This window comes from Periplaneta americana, chromosome 16 (assembly GCF_040183065.1).
Source record: "Periplaneta americana isolate PAMFEO1 chromosome 16, P.americana_PAMFEO1_priV1, whole genome shotgun sequence".
NCBI lineage: Eukaryota > Metazoa > Arthropoda > Insecta > Blattodea > Blattidae > Periplaneta > Periplaneta americana.
Genome location: NC_091132.1, coordinates 157,535,008 through 157,556,709, shown reverse-complemented (window position 1 = coordinate 157,556,709; position 21,702 = coordinate 157,535,008). Strand labels below are relative to the sequence as shown.

General features: G+C 33.5%; 1 protein-coding gene across 3 annotated transcripts in view; it reads left to right on the top strand.

Moving 5' to 3' along the window:
* The window catches only part of LOC138691545 (uncharacterized), a 126,699-nt gene that overhangs the window by 57,975 nt on the left and 47,022 nt on the right, over window positions 1–21,702 (top strand). For all 3 annotated transcript variants that reach the window (XM_069813597.1, XM_069813598.1, XM_069813596.1), the window contains exons 3-4: window positions 12,285–12,332; window positions 14,791–14,868. In XM_069813597.1, the coding sequence (XP_069669698.1) occupies window positions 12,285–12,332; window positions 14,791–14,868 (126 nt within the window). The remainder of the gene's footprint in view (window positions 1–12,284; window positions 12,333–14,790; window positions 14,869–21,702) is intronic.

Below are 21,702 nucleotides of genomic sequence, written 5' to 3'. Positions count from 1 at the left end.
TCAACAGTTTCTTCAAGGTATCCGGATCAAATGGGGGCTTCTTAACTCCAGACTTACTACGTAACATGATCTTACAATAAAAGAAAAACAAAAACCGATAATATTGTGTACTTTGGAACATGTTCCATGAGATAAGATTTTTGTGTTCAGAGGTACAAGAGGGTACACTTTTAAACAAATATGGCTCCCAAAACTAGAGATTCGAATAAATCATGGAAATTAAAATATGTTATTACTCACCGGACGATAGGGAAGTCGACCTGGTTGGCGAGTTGGTATAGCGCTGGCCTTCTATGCCCAAGGTTGCGGGTTCGACCCCGGGCCAGGTCGATGGCATTTAAGTGTGCTTAAATGCGACAGGCTCATGTCAGTAGATTTACTGGCATGTAAAAGAACTCCTGCGGGACAAAATTCCGGCACATCCGGCGACGCTGATATAACCTCTGCAGTTGCGAGCGTCGTTAAATAAAACATAACATTTAACGATAGGGAACACACCGTACTTGAAAGGTATTAACAAATACAATTTGGTTTCGTGTTAGAAAACATATATGAATGAACGAAATGTTTACTTTTGGTACTAAAAAACTTATTTTGACCACGGAACTGACACTTTGCAGTAAATAAAACTAAAACTACGACCAGAACTACTTAGCGGCTTTCTCTATAATCTACATCAGTTTTGAGTCCTCTAGGTATCAGCAAAAATTAAAAAACAAAAAATGTTCAAAGGTACACTATGCTAAAGGTACAACAGTCTCCCCTATGCAGGAGAGCGCATGGTTTTTAAACTGACGTTATAACGATAATATTATCTATCTACTTCGCTCCAATACATGACGCAACAGTAAGCACATTCCTTTCACTGTTAATCTCCTGGTTGGAGAGCAGTAGTTCATTTCTAAGTATTTCCTTATTTATTTATTTTTTTTTGTTATTTTACGACGCTGTATCAACATCTAGGTTATTTAGCGTCTGAATGATATGAAGGTGATAATGCCGGTGAAATGAATCCGGGGTCCAGCACCGAAAGTTACCCAGCATTTGCTCGTATTGGGTTGAGGGAAAACCCCGTTGTTAATGCGTGTTTTAAAATTTTCATGTGATTTTACTACCTCAGACAAAAATGCTTTAAAACTGTACACCCCTTATTAATCAACAGAGTTTCGCCTCCCAAAACCAGGTAATAAAAACAATATAACGATTTTCTATTCTTACATTTCATTAAACATTCCTTCTTTTCAAACCATTCAGAACAAACTTTTCTGCATTTCTTTCCGTCCTGTTGAACGATGTTAACGTTTTAGTAGCAATGGTTAATAATTCTGCAACATTTTTGTGCCGACAAACAGAATGCTGATTATTATCAAGTCTGATGCTCTGATTATGAATATGTAATCAGATTTTTTCCATCACGTCAGGTTTCTGAGCACTGCAACAATGTTATATTTTATGAATAGCCATAAATACAGTGTGGGCGGGAAGTAACTAGGTATTATTAATTAGCTGTAGAATTTTTAATATCGATGGACCCATAATGAAAATTGTGTGTATATATAGATCGTTAAATAGATGTGAACTTTTGCTCATCCGTAGTATAGATGATGGCCGTGAGGGGCGGTTAGCGCAACAATAGCAAAGATTGTCGATCACCTATTTGTTCGCGAGAGAGAGCAGATTGCTGCTCGCTACGAAGTGTGGAATTCCGTTGTTTTCGTTCGAGATGATGCCATATGGAGAAAGGAAGGAATGGCACAATCCGTCCAGAGATGATAAAGAATTGGAAGCATGGATTCGGGGCATTATCACCAATGCCCCACGCAACTTCCTCCAGAAGACTGTGGATTCCATTACCGGCCGCTTGTGGAAATTGGTGGAAGCCACAGGTGCCTACGTTTAATTTTGATGTATGTATACGTATTCCATTTTACAAGGTACACAAGAAATAAATTTCCGTAATTTAATGTTGTAAATATAAATTTTATACACATTTTTCAATACCTAGTATACATGTAGCACTTCTTTCGTTTCTATCCATTATATCAAGTCCCTCTTCACTTGACACATCTGAATCATAGTTTGTTGATACTTGAAATATAAGACAGACTTACAGGGTACCTGGTAATGAAAACAGAGACAGTCTGTACTTTGTTTAGTTCGAGTGTAGAGATTTTGTTAGTAGTTTGAGCTGTTCTGTGTGAAATGAAATGAAGAAGGAAAGGCGTAGTTGTAAAAACTTTCCGAACCAATGGTATGGTGTGAACAAAAAACCACTAAGATGATTGTTATTTCTGATGTTACTGGATTTTCTTAAAAAAATAAGAGACTCATTCAGTATCCTAATCTCCCGTCAGCTATAAGACCAATATCTCACGGAGAAAATTTACCTGTTCCCATTCCACCTTCTACATTGCAAGAAGAATCGGAATCTGACATAACGTCATCTGATGATGTGCAGCCCTCTACATCAAGGGATGACGCCTACATTCCAGATGAAGAGAGAGAAGAAAAGCCACATTTAATGGAACTCAATGATTAGTATACGTGATTTGTACTTTACTAAACAGCTGACGGAGCTTCTAGGATCTCGTCTTCAGGAATGGAAGGTGCTGGATAAAGATGCTAATGTTTCAGTATTTAGAAACATAAATAAGAATCTATTTCCATTTTTTATAGTTACAGATTCTGGAGTTTGTGCATGCAGCGATGTAAATGAACTGATTAAAACTAGGTATTACACATAATGCTAAAGAGCGGCGCTTATTTATAGATGCTTCTAAAATTAGTCTGAAAGCCGTTTTGTTACAAAATGGCAATAAACTTCCATCCATATCTGTAGCATACAGTGCAGCAATGAAAGAAACATACAAAGAAATGTGTCGTATTCTTGAAGCCATTAAAATATGAAACCATTGTTGGCATATTTGCGGGATCTTAAAGTCTTCTACATGGAATGCAGAGTGGATTCACTATATATATTTTTTCCTGTGCCTTTGGGATACCCGAGATACTCAACATCACTATATAGTGAAGGAATGGCCAAGAAGAGAAGATTTCACTCCTGGGAAACATAATGTAAAATTTAAACCTTTAGTTGACCCACAAAAAATATATCTCCATTCTTTACACATTAAATTAGGGCTCATGAAGAACTTTATGAAAGGTGTGGACACAACAGGCGAAGGTTTCAAATATCTACGAAGAATATTACCTGGTTTGAGTGATACAAAATTAAAAGAAGGAATATTCATTGGACCTCAGATTAAAAAAAGTGATGGGTGACCAATTTTTTTAAGAAAAAATAACTCCAAGCGAACGTGCAACATGGAAGTCATTTAAAAGTGTTGTGAATGGGTTCCTCGGCAACAAGAAGGAAGAAAATAATGACGAAATAGTTCAGAATCTTTTTCAAAATTATAAGAATTTTGGATACAGGTTGTCTGTCAAATTCACTTCCTGCATTCTCATTTAGATTTTTTCCCTAAAAGCTTGGGTGCAGTGCGTGACAAACAAAGGGAACGCTTTCATCAAGACATTTTAAGATGGAACAGCATTATAAAGGGAGATGGGATCCATCTATGATGAGTGATTACTGCTGGTTCATACAAAGAGAGAATACTACAACATACACAGAAAAGTGTTTTAAAGCGATGCCTGCCTTTCACTGCGTAAATGTAAGTAGCCATTTACATCATTATAACATGAAGGATACTTTATTTTTAGCACTAACACCGCTATAATAGTGGAAGACAATGTTTATGCATTCTGCATTAGATATTAAAAATGTGGAACTGCTTAGTTAGTATCGAACTTTTCAGAAGTGTAATAAGGGTAATAACTGAAAATCTGAGGGTGCTGCTGAAAAATGGGTTTCATTTTTGGATTCAGCATGGCAAATATGTGGATAGTAACAATGTTTCATTTCGGCACAATTTTCAAAGTTAAAATTTGTTGACTAGTGTAATTATTAAAGGAGAAAAATTCGTTCCGACGCTGGAGATCGAACCCGGGTCCTTGGTTCTACGTACCAAGCGCTCCCTCAGTGATTAGATACGACAGCTTTAATTGTCAATTTATCTTCTAATTTTAACCGCGAGAACAGAGTTTGAATCAAACTGTCTACTGCAGGGCCGGGCGCCTAGAGGAGATTCCACTCTCTCACGGGGAGCCATATGACCTCTCTTCAACCCCTTTCTTCCCCGCCGAACACCGCGCAGTGTTGATGCCGTAACGGATGAATATTAAGCGTCCTACCTCTTAGAGTATGGATTAGGTCGCTGTGCCCAGCCCTGGTCTACTCTATTCATTCTTTGAAGCACTTTTGCACAATTTATAATACTTTTAATTAATGGTGTGATGTTGTATACAGTTTTGGTAAACGTACTTATCCACATTAAAAGCTGTACATACACTCACATGCATTTTACGTTGAACTTACTGTATTATACACGGACATCATTTTATTTTATATCACATTTTTAATATTAACTTGCCTATACCTTTGGATCAACACCGTTTGCTACCCACTTCTACGACTGGAGTTCGATGATACTGGCGTAATATACGAACAAATCACTTTACTAGGTATAGGAGGGAAGAAAAGTAGTTCATCCATTTACGTAAACTAGGAAAAATCTCGCTTTTGAGTTTGATCATTTTCATTAGGTTTTTGTTTAATCAAAATACAGTACATTATTAACATTGAGTGTTTTTACTCACAAACTGAGCTGTCCAAGTGGACGTATTCATTATGCAGTGTATATTATACTGTCTACAGCACATTAGGGTACACTATAGAGAATGAAGCTAAATTGAAAAATAATCATAATATGGATATTTAAACACATTTTTTTAAAATGGTGGCCGTTCATTTCGATACAGGCTTCAGTTCTAATGTGCATATTATTGCACTATAGACTATTGTACCTAATCCCAATTACCAGTTTCGTTCTTCGTACTAGTAACTCATGTTGAAATAATTCTGTACCTACTCTATAAAAGAGTACCTTACGTACTGTAAGTTCAATCTTCACTTCTGCCCGATCCGAAAAGATAAAATTACTCAGACATACTATCTACTGTCCGTCCAAGTGGTTATGTCATGGGGTCGTGGAGAGGGAAGAAATCACGTGATATTTAATTACTTAACGAGGCCCTTTTATTTAAGTTATTTTAAACAGTTGTATAATATTACGTAGACGTCCAATTCCTAACAGAAATTAATGATCTCAGAAAAGAGTTAAGGCAGCCCAGCCACTAGCAGGCAAATGAAAGCTGGTGGGGGAAACCGGGATACGACGTAGGCAAATGGACGACAGTACCTTTGCGAAAATAATTCAATATTGAAAGCTCTTTCGTCACTGGAAAACGCGATCATATTTTTGGAACGTACTGTTTACTATAACCGTAAGCCTACTATGACTGTATACGAGATCTTGGATCTGTGTGGAGGACGGTTGAACTTCATTAGTAGAAGGGGCGGGAGTGAAGTACATTCAAAAACTCAGGTGCCATAAAAATTGAAGTAAAAATAAAATGATGTCCTTGTAGAACTTCAATTTTAACACAGTATTACAGACAATTGAACAGCAGGGCCGGCCCTAAGTAAAGCTAGAGTGCGAGGGTGGTGGGGAAAGGGACGGAAAGAACTGCTATGTTACAGTCCAACCTTTAGTGCTAAAATGAACTACGTACAGGGTGGATTCTCACGGGCCCAGTCAGTCCATTCTCTTGCAGAATTCCGTCAATGCATACTACTTTTTTTGTATTGGAAATTCATTAAGAAAGATGACTTCAATATGAAATATACTGCACCATATTGTAATTTACTTTCTCAAAACTGGGGACTGGGACCGGGTCCCAATGGCCTTAAAAGGAGCCGCCCCTGGCCTGCTCGTTCCCCAAACCTAAATCCCTTAGAGCAGTCATGTCAATTGATGCCCATAGGAGCAAGCGCGCGCTTTAGAGCTCAGGAGAGCCTGAGCGCTTTACAGCGGAAAGGAAATAGACAGACGAAAGAGGTGGTATATGCCGCTTGGTCGAGCTATATTCAGGGATGGCCAGCACTGATTCAATAGGTAAAGGGAAGATAACTTATTAAAACTGTATCCATGTTAATTTTTTGATTTGTCTGAGAAGTATAAGTGGATTACAAGAATGTAAGTTTTAATTTTAGTGCTCATGTTTCACAACTTTGATTTTTTATTCAAAAAAGAAATATTTTCTCAACTTTTTTTTATAGAAAAGTAAAATTTTCAGATGTAGGCCTATTTATTTAGTAGCCTTACAGAATATTTTCGTAAATTTAATATACTGTATATACGTATTACCGAAGATAGTGTATCGAAAATTTTGAAAATATTGGCTTGGAAATTGCTTCCAAGGAAATGAATTAACAATGCATCTACTGTTACATCATAAGCAAAAGATACGTGCTCATATGTTGTAAAAATGTCAGCTGTGTACTATAATATTGTTTTGATTAGCTTATTAATTACTTTCATAAGGCTAAAGGTACCATCAATATCAATTCCAACTTATCATGTCATACTCGGTCTCTTTTTTGGGATATCACTTTCTTTATGAATGGTTTGTTTCACCCATTTAGTACAGTATAATTGTAATACTATGGAATTTATGTGAATATTCCTTCTTAACTCTTTATTACGTTATTAACATTTAAAACACAACTGCAATATTAAGAAATTGGTATTAGTACTTAAGTTTTACAGACAATATAGATAATAACAAACAGAAAGAAGCCATATAAAAATAACGGCATAAAATTTCACGTTCCTTTTGAAGTTTGTGCACCACTGTTTTCTTAATTCAACAGGTTGCTTATTCATATACACATCCCTTCCTCTTTCCATACTTAGCGCTTGATGCCCACGAACGACTTCAAGGTCAGAAAAATGCGCTTGCTTTGATATCACTGCCTTAGAGCAGTGACCGACATGTTCCGTGCTCTGTGACGTCATACCACAGAGCCGCCACGCTCTTTGCTCGGCAATCTCTGCATACTGAGCACAGCGAGGAGAGAAGGTTCAACTGAACAGTGGTGGTACGGCGTCTATGCAATGACAGAGCGCGATCCATTCGTCTGAGCACAATGACAGTACATTTATACGAAAACAAAACTGTACATCCGTGATAAATCAATGTAACAAAATATTTTGGTTTGTAATCAAATTTAATATACTTATAATAATATGAAATTCATAATACAGCCAGCTGCAGAAGCGTTCGCATTATGTAAATGAGGCTCCGAAACTGCTATAAATATAAAAATATAAAAATAAATAATTTAAGAAGTACTACAACACTTTGTCTACTCGGAAACTTGAAAACAGTTCAAGTGTTTTTAACAGATATTTTCCTACACAATATACAGATTGAACTATATAGGCCCTAACTTGGTGAGTAGTATGCAAAGTATATTTCAACTTTTGAAACACACCATCACTTTGTGTTACTATCCTGCCCAAGCTAAATGCTTTGTCGAGATCAATCTGTGTTATGAAGTATGGAGGAATGGCGAAGTGTTTGATTTGTGGCAAGCTGTTTCAGCATGTAAAGAAATTCAATATACAATGGCATTATTCCATATGCCACACAAATGATTATGACAAATATGGGGGAGAATATCGACAAGTACTAGTGCAGCAATTGAAAGATAAATTGTTAAGTGAAGCTAGGGAACACACTGTCAGTGAATCAATGGTAAGCTTAAGGCTTAAGATATAGGATTTCATTAGCCATTGCAAAGAACATGCGTTCTTTTAATGACGGGGAATTTGCCAAGAATGTTGCCATTATGACCGCAGAGTAGTTATTCCCTAGCAAAATACATGAATGTGATTCCATCAATTTATCTCCAAGAACTGTCGTATCATTGCTGCACTGACGCCACTGCGCTGGTGCGTGATAACAGTAATACGACTCAACTGCTCGCTCTTCCAAGCTCTTGAGGCCTGACTGGCTCTTATGTCATAACTGCAGCTTCTGCCGGCCACTGCCTTAAGGTACGGTTTGTTTATGGCGATCATCGTCGGACGCATATCGCCGGCGATTATAAACGCTGGCGATGATCGCCGAGAAGTGGTTTCTTTATTGACGCACATCGCTGTAGATTCTCATTTGTTTATTCCTTCATCTACTACATATGGTCAAGTAAATTAATATAGGCTGCGGACATAACCTAAAAATTATAATGAATAAATCCAAGATAATGAAGTTGCTAATTATTCTAGAAGAGGGAGATGACGATATCAAAATCTCGCATGCGTATTATAAAAGGAACAAGCTACAGACTAATGAAATATTCAGGAATAGGTTTACAGAATTCTGTTTTAACACATTGATAATGAGACAACTTTATAAAAACGCTACAAAATTTAAGGAATATTTCAGACTCTCACCTGACCAGTTTTATTATGTTTTGAGTTTAATTGAAAATGACAATGTTGAATTACCTACAAATTTTGTCAAGACCCCGTAACTCGAGTTGAAAGATTGGCAGTAACTCAGATTATGAACTGATTATTATTATTATTATTATTATTATTATACTGTATTACATTACATGGTATATTCCAAACAATAATAAAAAAAATTGGCTAAACTAGCGCTGAGGTAGTTCCCTTCGTAATCCGCTGATACACTTTACATGTACGAACATGTGACAGGTTAGGTTTGGTTCGTTTGGGCTTTTAATATGCCTTGTATATACGATCAACTACATCTCTACAAAAAAAAAAAAAAAAAAAAAAAAAAAAAAAAAAAAAAAAAAAAAAAACAGCTATATTTCAGAATACCGCGTAAGTACTTAGGTACGAAGACTGTGCAAATTAAAAGTAATTAAAAACATGTTTTTATTGTTGGTACAAGATAGATAGCTAAATAAATAACTACATAAAAATAGATAGTTAAAAGACATTTAAAATAAATTTTAAAATGTATATGTGCATATAATGCAACAAGATCTACCTATGTACTCGTATATATATATATATATATAAATTGTATGTTGATAAGCGAGTGATGGCTATATGACCCGAGGTCAATGCTGCCATTCAAATTTGTATAATAACGCACTGCAGCCAAAAGATTATTATTGAGGTTATGGCAGCCGAAATCTAGTGCAAGGGAGCTGGTGGAAAACTTACAGAAGAGAGAATTTCCCCCTTACCCAACACTGAACGAAATTCTCTGGGGCTCGGGCGTGATACAAATGTAATATGTAATGTAAGGGTTTATTGTTTAATTTGTTTATTAATTCACATGCTCATATTAAAAAGAGCATTTTGTTGTTAGACATATTCAATTATAATTTCGTCTTCAGACCGCGAAAAATTACAAAACGTCTTGATTTGTTTTGCAGCCAAAACGTACAGACGTGTTTAACGTGTACAGATTATATATTCGATATTACAACATGACCTTGTCTAAATATCGATTATTGAACACGAATGCGGCGATGTGCGTCCTGAATTTGCTTCAGAAGCAACCTCCAGCGATCTGCGTCGCGTCCAACGAACAGCGCTGGCGATCTTCGCTGTGAAGAAACCATGCGCATTCATTTCAATTGCTAGCAACTCCGGCGACAATCGCTGGCGATGTGCGCCCAGCGATGATAGCAGTAAACACATCGTACCTTTAGAGCATGGTCGTCACCACTCGTTGAAATGGGTAAAGGATAAGCGGAGCAACATAATTTGCCCGTCGTGCAGCAGGAAGAGGTAGAGAGCGTACCCACTAGCAGCCACGAATTCACGCTGGTGCTGTAAGAGACCTGCTGGTTAGAGACGGTGCACTGAGTCGACGACCGCTATAGAATTTTGGAAATGGGAAAACACAAAGGAATTGGTCTACGCCACTACAGGACCCAGGAATGCGTGTCATCACATACAAGAACAAGCAGGTCAATTTCAAAGAGTGTGTGATTCCTTTCGCCGAAGGGCAGAGCAATGCATTGCCATGAATGGTCGCCACAATGAGCTCCTCCTATGAACAAGTGTTCAGATCTCAGAAAGTATGTGTTGTGGGACCCATATTTGTTAGACATTGTTTTCTCGTTTTGATGCATACTATCAGTTCCTAAAATACTGGATACTTATTTTTTATATATATACCTTCAGGAAGGTGGAAAATAGAAAATATTGGAGGATACTGGGTTTGTAGTCAAAGACCTACTCTTGTACAGGACACTATGAATGAATGAATGAATGAATGTGATAGATAGGAAGAAACTAAACTTTTGCTTAACAGAATAGTGATTTTACTCATTACAGTTGCCTAGCGACAAACATACTGCAGCTACAATATGTTTCTGGTAGTCAGTATTCTCCATTCTTGTGCATACCATGGTTACGACAGTTAAAGTGGAAGCTAAGAAGATGAAGGTAAATACAAGAAATTTAGATCTCTCTTTCTAGAAATAATGAATGTCTATCCGTTACTTCAATAGAAACGTTGATGGACAAGCGATAGCGTTCAAGTTAAGAGTTCGATTCTCTATAGGGTTGGGATATTCTACGTTGATCTAAATTTTCGGCCGCACAATAGCGTATGCTTTACTCTGCCATTATATTTCCATAAGGGTAAAGAAGAAAGGCAAGTAGAAGATATTACAGTAAAGATATCACTATTGCTATTAAATACCTGTAGATTTTCATTTTATCTAACAGCGAAAGTTCACCTTTTATTTTGAAGATTTGTGAATAAAATACGAATTACAAGAGATATATTATGTAATATAATAGAATATTATTTTAAATAGTAACGCGTGGGCAATTCGAATTGCGACATTGAAATTCATTACTATATTTGACAGTACACATCATTCTGTAATTGTTAAAATTTTCTATTTACCGTTTTATCTAACAGCAAAAATTCACCTTTTATTTTGAAGATTTGTGAATAAAATATTAAGTATAAGGTTCTTAGGAAAATATTTGGGGCTAAGAGGGATGAAGTTACAGGAGAATGGAGAAAGTTACACAACGCAGAGCTGCACACATTGTATTCTTCACCTGACATAATTAGGAACATTAAATCCAGACGCTTGAGATGGGCAGGGCATGTAGCATGTATGGGCGAATCCAGAAATGCATATAGAGTGTTAGTTGGGAGGCCGGCGGGAAAAAGACCTTTGGGGAGGCCGAGACGTAGATGGGAAGATAATATTAAAATGGATTTGAGGGAGGTGGGATATGATGGTAGAGACTGGATTAATCTTGCTCAGGATAGGGATCAATGGCGGGTTTATGTGAGGGCGGCAATTAACCTCCGGGTTCCTTAAAAGCCAATAAGTAAGTAAGTACATCATTCTGTAATTGTTAAAATTTTCTATTTACCATTTTATCTAATAGCGAAAATTCAGCTTTTATTTTGAAGATTTGTGAATAAAATACTAAGTACAGGAGATATATTCTGTAATATAACTGAGTATTATTTTAAATAATAACGTGTAGGCAATTCGAATTGCGACATTGAAATTCATTACTATATTTGACAGTACACATCATTCTGCAATTGTTAAAATTTTCTGTTTACCATTTTATCTAATAGCGAAAATTATCCTTTTATTTTGAAGATTTGTGAATAAAATACTGAGTACAAGAGATATAATCATTATTATTATTATTATTATTATTATTATTATTATTATTATGTAATATAACTGAATATTATTTTAAACAATAACGCGAGGGCAATTCGAATTGCGACATTGAAATTCATTACTATATTTGACTGTACATACCATTCTGTAATTGTTAAAATTTTCTATTTACCATGCTGATTCACCTTTTATTTTGAAGATTTGTGAATAAAATACTAAGTACAAGAGATATAATCATTATTATTATTATTATTATTATTATTATTATTATTATTATTATTATGTAATACAACTGAACACCAACATTATAGAATTCAAAATTTCATTCCTCTCTATTGATTGTAAACAGTACTAGATTCAGCGAGAAACCGCTGATATTGTTATTTGTGAAAATATTTAATACCTAATGTACATCAGCATTTTACCTAACTTATCTTTAACTGTCCTAATAATAGTGTTCCCTATTGAGAACTAACGGAACCATTTAAAAGTTTGTCAGTTAGTTACACCTTTGGTTTTGATTTATCCCGTGGTTAGAAAGTTTCCTTACACTATCACAAAATTGTAGGTCAGATATCTTTGGAGACTAGTGCACCTATTTGAGAACATGTACTTTCTAAGATTTCCTGTACTCATAATGTAAAATTGTTTACGTTTCCAGGGATTACGCTTTATTCGTCGATGCTACGGTCGGCTGTTTCGCAGATCGGTAAGTGGAACACTTTGCACTAGAATATTATCGATTTATTAATTTGTCCTACAGAATAATTTTTCTCCTCAAATATTAACTTTACACTAGGCTTATTAAAATATTGATTAATACAATAAGTTTAAAAAGAAAATATACATATATTTTATATTATTAGTATAATATAATTCTAAATATTAATTAAACAGTGTCATAAATGAGGTGTGTAGTTGCTAAATCAGATACATCACTTCTTTTTCGAAAATGACTTAATATTATATTTCATATCTTCATATGATTCTTGAACTGCTATAGCACTGTTATACTCCGAAGCCAGATACATCATATGACTTAATTCTGTTCTTTTTACATTGAACTGAAGGAATTTAAGAAAATCACAGTTATTCAATATACCGTTAACAGTCTTATAGAGTAAAATTTGGCTATTTATTAATCGTCGAGATTTTAAAGTTCTATAATTAAATTTAAAAAGTAACTGATTATATGAAATTTGCTTGTCATAAGACGACGTGTGATGTCTTTTAAAATATAAATAACGTAAAAATCTTTTCTGTATCCTTTCTATTTGCATCTGATGGGACTGGAACTGAGGTGACCATATTACAGGCGCATACTCTAGCTTACTTCTAACTAGAGTTTTATATAGAGTATCAGTAGTATTTATATTTTTTAATTCTTTTGTGTTTCTGATTATAAATCCTGATTTTCTATATGAATCAATTACCACGTGATTTAAGTGCATTTTAAAACATAAGTTGTGTGTAAAATAAAATATACCCAAATCCTTAAATGATTGTACTCCAGGTAACTTCACACCATTAATTTCATACGAATTTTGAGCAACTGTCTTATTTTTAGAATATGTCATAAAACAACATTTATTAAGATTTAACAGAAGAAAATTATCGATTCTCCATCTATATAGTCTGTCCAAATCATGCTGTAGATAAAAAAGTCTTGTTGTTTGTCAATGACTTTATACAATTTAACATCATCAGCATATAGTAAACATTTAGTGTGCAAAATCTGTTTAGGCAAGTCATTGATATAAAATAAAAAGAACAAGGGACCAAGATTGTATCCTTGGGGTATGCCTGAAGTTACTGTGAATGGTTTTGATTTTACTTGATTGAATGAAACATACTGCTGCCTGTTTGTAAGATATGACGTTATTAACTGTAAGTATGAAAAAGATAAACCAAAACTTGAAAGTTTATTAATTAAAATTTTATGGTCAATTTTATCAAACGCTTTGGAAAAGTCAAGGTATATCACGTCTAAATTTCTGTGATTATGTAATGTATTAAATGCCTTTTGTGTAAAATTAATTAGATTTGTTGTGGTAGACCTATGGGTGTAAAATCCATGCTGATTTATATCAATTGCACTATATACATGTTGAAAAATTCGTGTATACAGAATCTATTCAAATACCTTGGATGGGGCACACACTATTGCAATGGGTCTATAATTTTCAATTTTACTATTATCACCAGATTTAAACACCTTTGTTAATTTCCACATTTTCGGAAAAGTTTTTCGTTTTAAAATTAAATTATACCACAAACATAAAGGATACATAAGTACTTCGAAACAAACTTTCAGTACATAAGGAGGTAAATCATCTGGGCCACAAGATTTTTTTAGGCTTCAGTTTTTTTTATAGCAGTCAAATATTCTTGTCTAGTTATAAGCTCAGTTGTTAATGGATAATTAATACAATACAGTATAATATAATGTTGCGGGTTATGTTACAACAGTTTATTTATTTTGTTAATGTGCTTCCTTTGATTCACAGAACTGTTTTATGTGATATTACAAAAGTGATACACAATAATTGTTAAAGATTGGAAATAAATGATACGTTACCTTCTGTCCTGCATTTCATTTCTTGCTACTTCGCGCGTATAATGCATAACCAAGATAGCAAGCATTCCGGTATTACATCATTACAAATACGTCATTCCTTTTTGTCGACACTTGTGCCATAACAAGCCAATTACGCACGATTTTCCAAGTAATAACAACCTGTTTATAGTGGTAGGATGGCATAAAAGTCTTTATACAGTATGTTTTATGTATTTGAATAATGTTTATGGGAGTCATCATGTGAAATTTCTTACGGTTTGATAATTTAATTTTCTATGACGTGTTTGCTTCAATTTACGTGACACGTTTCGTTGCTGAAAGTGACGTTTCTTTTTGTTTACTATTAGGCATATATCTTCTTGTTCGTAAGATGTTTTGACGAAAAAACACTGTGACATTAATTGAAGGTACCAGCACTTTTCCAATAAAACTTTTTCTGGTCATCAGACATTTTTGAAAACACTGAAGTCTACATTCCATTCTCCCACAATGTGTACTTACCTTTCGTTCTGTAAAATTGTTTAGGTCTGAAGACGATTTCATGTTTTTGTAAAATGACTGTTATTCTTTTATTCATTTCGTTTCGCAGGAAGCAGCTAATGCAGAAAGTGAAGCAACCACACGACATTTTAAAGTGTACGGCGCAGTACCAGGAAGTGGCTATGGAGTGAGTAACTCTTCCATGTATATGAATTAGAGTGGAAGTTGCGTACGAGTTATTCCATCTCAAATCGACCGAAATATAGAGAAAATTGACCTTACAATTTCTAAATACAATGACACTTTTTTGTACGTAGAGAACTGTGATACAGTGCTTTGTGCAAAGTTTGAGGCATCAGACTTCATAGTGTTTAAATTAAAAATATTTAAATTTATCGTATTTTCATAAAATTAGCAAATACAAACTGTTGTAGCTCCGAAACCCTTTCATCCAATGATCAAAATCATGGTTTATTTTGATGCTGAGAAATTAGAGTTTATATTCACATATAAACAGATTTTCTTACTTTTTATGGAAATGGAGAAATTTAGATTTTTTCCTTATTAAGACGCGTTTGGCCAGGAAAAAATATTTTAAAAATATATAGTTAGATTACGCATTGAAAGTACATATAAACACATATTTTTTGCTGATGGTATGTTGATAAGAAAGTATTGAAAATATCAAATAAAAAAATAAATAGTACGCGCGTGAAGTAACCAGCTGGCTGTGAGACGGGAGCTAGCCAGAGACAAGCAAGGCCAGGAGACAAACACGTGATGTGTTGTCTAGTAAGCGCATGGCTGAGCTAGCTTTATCACAGCTTTTCATAAACACAGGAGTAAAATGACGCCCAACTCTCGCTTATCTTCAACTCTCAGCCAGTGTGTGCGGTATAAGCGCCGTTCAAGTCTAGGCGTGTGAAAATAATGTATTTAATACCCTCGAAACTTATTGCCGTACCACTAAGCAAACAATGCCGAATCCCTCTTAATAATGCGAGGTTTTTTCTCAATATTTTTTACATTTTTATAAATGGGCAAAAAGCCTAAAAGTAAGTAAAATCAGATTATCTGTCTCTCTGTACACAATAAAAATAAGGATTACTTCTTAACATAACCTACCAAATGTCAGCTTCAAAATGAGCTCTCTTTCAATGTTCTGCAGTAAATGGTTCCAGAGTTCGGAGCGCTGAAAGAGGTTTGTTTTTATAAAATACGCTAAATTTGTCGCTCAATAATACGAAAACTGTTTGACTTTCGATAGTATATTTTTGAAAATGCACTTCCCTCACCATCTTGTATAAATAGGGAAAAAATTAGAGTATAAAAAATGCGAGGTTTTTTACTGATCGATTTCATACGGAATAGCCCGTACAGTTAGGGAGGGGGATTTTGAATTCACCAGCGTATTTTTGTCTCTAAGATATTTGCACATGTGATAAGCAATTATTGTGTTTGCTCACTTGCTTAGTGCTGTTGTGGAACTGGACGGTATACATAAGTAAAGTATATAATTTCAAGGCAGAAATATTATTTGATAACCTCTTATGAGATATATTTTAATAAAGGTAAATTTAAAGCCATAATCATTATAACAGGAGGTATAATTTAACGATAAACATATTTCCTTTATGAAAAAAACTGCATGCATATTTTTTAGTTTTATGCGTTTCTTTCTATCCATGTCATAAACTGTAATGAACTACTACTTCATGGTATGCGATGAAGAAAAATGTCATGAATTCATAATATTTTGAAGAAACTAACCCTGTCAAAGCCAAATGTACAGTTTTAAGCTAAGTCATATCAGTTACAAGTGATCAATATAACTAGTTTAAGATTACATGCTCAAATAGATAGACAGACAGACAGACAGATAGACAGGTAGGTAGACAGACAGACAGAGATAGATAGATAGATAGATAGATAGATAGATAGATAGATAGATAGATAGATAGATAGATAGATAGATAGATAGATAGATAGATAGATAGATAGATAGATAGATAGATAGATAGATAGATAGATAGATAGATAGATAGATAGATAGATAGATAGATAGATAGATAGATAGATAGATAGATAGATAGATAGATAGATAGATAGATAGATAGATAGATAGATAGATAGATAGATAGATAGATAGATAGATAGATAGATAGATAGATAGATAGATAGATAGATAGATAGATAGATAGATAGATAGATAGATAGATAGATAGATAGATAGATAGATAGATAGATAGATAGATAGATAGATAGATAGATAGATAGATAGATAGATAGATAGATAGATAGATAGATAGATAGATAGATAGATAGATAGATAGATAGATAGATAGATAGATAGATAGATAGATAGATAGATAGATAGATAGATAGATAGATAGATAGATAGATAGATAGATAGATAGATAGATAGATAGATAGATAGATAGATAGATAGATAGATAGATAGATAGATAGATAGATAGATAGATAGATAGATAGATAGATAGATAGATAGATAGATAGATAGATAGATAGATAGATAGATAGATAGATAGATAGATAGATAGATAGATAGATAGATAGATAGATAGATAGATAGATAGATAGATAGATAGATAGATAGATAGATAGATAGATAGATAGATAGATAGATAGATAGATAGATAGATAGATAGATAGATAGATAGATAGATAGATAGATAGATAGATAGATAGATAGATAGATAGATAGATAGATAGATAGATAGATAGATAGATAGATAGATAGATAGATAGATAGATAGATAGATAGATAGATAGATAGATAGATAGATAGATAGATAGATAGATAGATAGATAGATAGATAGATAGATAGATAGATAGATAGATAGATAGATAGATAGATAGATAGATAGATAGATAGATAGATAGATAGATAGATAGATAGATAGATAGATAGATAGATAGATAGATAGATAGATAGATAGATAGATAGATAGATAGATAGATAGATAGATAGATAGATAGATAGATAGATAGATAGATAGATAGATAGATAGATAGATAGATAGATAGATAGATAGATAGATAGATAGATAGATAGATAGATAGATAGATAGATAGATAGATAGATAGATAGATAGATAGATAGATAGATAGATAGATAGATAGATAGATAGATAGATAGATAGATAGATAGATAGATAGATAGATAGATAGATAGATAGATAGATAGATAGATAGATAGATAGATAGATAGATAGATAGATAGATAGATAGATAGATAGATAGATAGATAGATAGATAGATAGATAGATAGATAGATAGATAGATAGATAGATAGATAGATAGATAGATAGATAGATAGATAGATAGATAGATAGATAGATAGATAGATAGATAGATAGATAGATAGATAGATAGATAGATAGATAGATAGATAGATAGATAGATAGATAGATAGATAGATAGATAGATAGATAGATAGATAGATAGATAGATAGATAGATAGATAGATAGATAGATAGATAGATAGATAGATAGATAGATAGATAGATAGATAGATAGATAGATAGATAGATAGATAGATAGATAGATAGATAGATAGATAGATAGATAGATAGATAGATAGATAGATAGATAGATAGATAGATAGATAGATAGATAGATAGATAGATAGATAGATAGATAGATAGATAGATAGATAGATAGATAGATAGATAGATAGATAGATAGATAGATAGATAGATAGATAGATAGATAGATAGATAGATAGATAGATAGATAGATAGATAGATAGATAGATAGATAGATAGATAGATAGATAGATAGATAGATAGATAGATAGATAGATAGATAGATAGATAGATAGATAGATAGATAGATAGATAGATAGATAGATAGATAGATAGATAGATAGATAGATAGATAGATAGATAGATAGATAGATAGATAGATAGATAGATAGATAGATAGATAGATAGATGGATGCATGGATTTGGATTTGGATTTGGATTTGGATTTGGATTTGGATTTGGATTTGGATGGATGGATGGATAGATAGATAGATTTATTGAGTAATATTGTACATACAGATGTTATATTATCGTAATTTTCTCTAAAATCCAGTGCACGGGTCTTCTGACCGTACGTGCTTTGTACCTAAAACAAGTCCTACTTTGTAGGTTTCATTCCCCTCACCTATGATTTTATCCAACCACTCTCTAAAGAACACATATTAAAATGAAAATGGTACAACAAAACACATTATATAATACATCCTGACCTAAAACAGACATAAAAGTGTATAATAGGGTAGATACCATTATCCCTTCGTCAGTTCGTATCACAAACTTCCACAGCTGCACTTCCAATCTGTCTCACCTTCAAGAGAAACAATCCAGTCTTTTGTTCGTATTCTCTATTCCCCATGAGGTCAAGACATGCAAGCGAACTCCTATTCTGATTTAGCATCGAGGGTGGTAGATATTTTCTCCGTACTTGTTGCAATTCGACACACTGTATTAAAATATGCCTGTAGGAGTCCTTTTCACTGCAAAGGGGACAAAGGCGCTCTCCTTCGTTGACAATTTTATTAACCTTCATAACCCCCAATCTTAGCCATGCTAAACCTGCTCTACTGTCTTTGTTACAAGAATTTATGCAGTCACACCTCCCCCAGTTAAGCATGAGATCTGATTGTAAATGTAGTGAGGACTTTTCCGAACATTGGAGCTCAATCTCTTGCCTCTCGATATCAATTAATCGCATCTTCACATTAAACCCTATATTCCTCCAGTTATTATCACTTCTATCCCACACCCATCCCATTCCTATATGATGTAGCCTAGAATTAAGTAAGGCACCAAGATCTCTAATACTATCTCTCCTAGTAATTATGACATTACTAAGAGAATAATTAACATTTAATAATAATAATAATAATAATAATAATAATAATAATAATAATAATAATAATAATAATAATAGTAATTTAATAAAAGTTTAAAATAATAGTTACGACAATTGTAGTTCAAATTTTCTTCTTGCTTATCTTATGGATATTGATTATTTTTATAATATTATTCAATTTTACATTTATATACTGTATCTGTGGACAGGAATTTCACATAATATATGACTCCTTTTTGTCGAAGATGACTTTTGCCACGCCTTCATCCCGAATTTTCAATCCCTTCTTCCTGTTTCTCTGTCTGTTTATTCCAATACATCCCTTTGATCTCTGTTTAGAATTGTTTGAAGCATTTTCCATTCCTCAGCACTTTGTAGAACTGACGCTTATTCTACTAGATGTAACTGATGTAACCAAATTTTGTTGAAATCCCTAAACAGACTCACTTTGAATCTATGATTGGTACTACTTTTTACAGTAGATTTCCTTTTTTTCGATCGATGTAGTTCTAAACGTAAAGAACCGACTAAGAAATGATGAATAGAGTGAATTTCAGGACTTCTGAAAAAACTCACATCTAAAACCATATTCGTAATAGAATTCCTCACGGTTGGTTGCTATAAACATAAAGCCCGACAGTGACTATTCTATCATTTTAATTTGATTTATCTTTGAGGAGCGCACCATGGGTTCCCATCTTTCCGCCCCCTCCCCCTCTGTTATGTATTCCACTATATAGATTAGTCTTTATAAGACCTAGATTACCTTTATCAATTTTTATGCATTGAACAAGTTCTAGATTTGAAATTATTACTATCCTCTCAGCCGGGTATTTATCAGAAGGTACCGCTTCAGTATCAGGCTGTTATTTAAGGGGAGAGGATGGTATTTTTGATGAAAAATGACTTAATTTAAGAAAAAAAATTCTTTAAAATACTCTGTGATATTTGTGGATCGCCAATTTTCAACTTCCTGCATTATGTATTTTTAAATCACTCGCCCACTTTTATTGTTGTTTCCGGTAAATTAAATGTTCAAAAAATTGTTTTTTTCTTTAAAATACCCTTTGATATGTGTGGAATGCATTGCATAACATTTTGTGGGTATTTGTGCCCTTATCGGATGTTGAGACGTCAATTTTAAACTTCCTGCGCTATGGATTTTTAAATCACACGCCCGCTTTTATCGGTTTCCAGTAACTTCATTTTTTTTGCTACATTACCAGACAAAATGACTATAATTTCTGAACTGTTAAAGATACATGCATGAAATTTAGAACACACATTCTTTAGACTATTAGGAAACTTTTGTCTGTAACAGAATTTTGTTCATTGATTTCATTTTAAAAATACGTCCGTTTGTTTGCAAGAAAGGAAATCAGAAAATTGTTACTAAATTTTAATTGTTTATTTTACAAACGTAGGGACTAATATCAAAATTCTGTTACAGACAGTTTGTAGAACATACTTTTGCAAATATATTGCAAAAAGTTTTGAATCTATCTTTAAAAACGGTTTAGATATATCGGTTTTAGTACAATCCTGCATTGGGTATATATTTTTTTCAAATTTGGGCCCCCAAATAATTTCTTTTCAAAAAATTTTTATTTGGTTGAGTTGCCACAGCTATGAGCTCTCTACATACATAAAATTAATAATATACACCAAATAGAAAAAAAGGTTTTAAAAATAACATCCTTTCCCCTTAAAGGAATTAGACATATATTTAAAGTGTCACAATTCGCCTATACTAACCAGGCCACTAAAGTACAATAGTTACTAATAGAATTAATAAAACCAGTGGAATATTACATTTAGTCCACCATCATCCTTTGTTTCTGTAAATACTTGGCTAAAGAAGTGTTAATAATTTCATATGTCCAATAAGTTCAATGCACAAATATGAAGATATATACAGGATGGCCCACTTAACGCCGTCACCTGCGATAGCGTGTGAAATATTTCAGATATCCAGAAACCGACATTACAAGTTAAATTACATCGAAGGGGACATCTAATATACGTAATGTATTTTTTGTATACGAAATAATTTTCAAAATATTAGACTTAGTTGGTTTCCTTTTAAATAATGGCTGTTATCTTTTGTATTGCAAATCCCGTAAAGACAAAGTATAA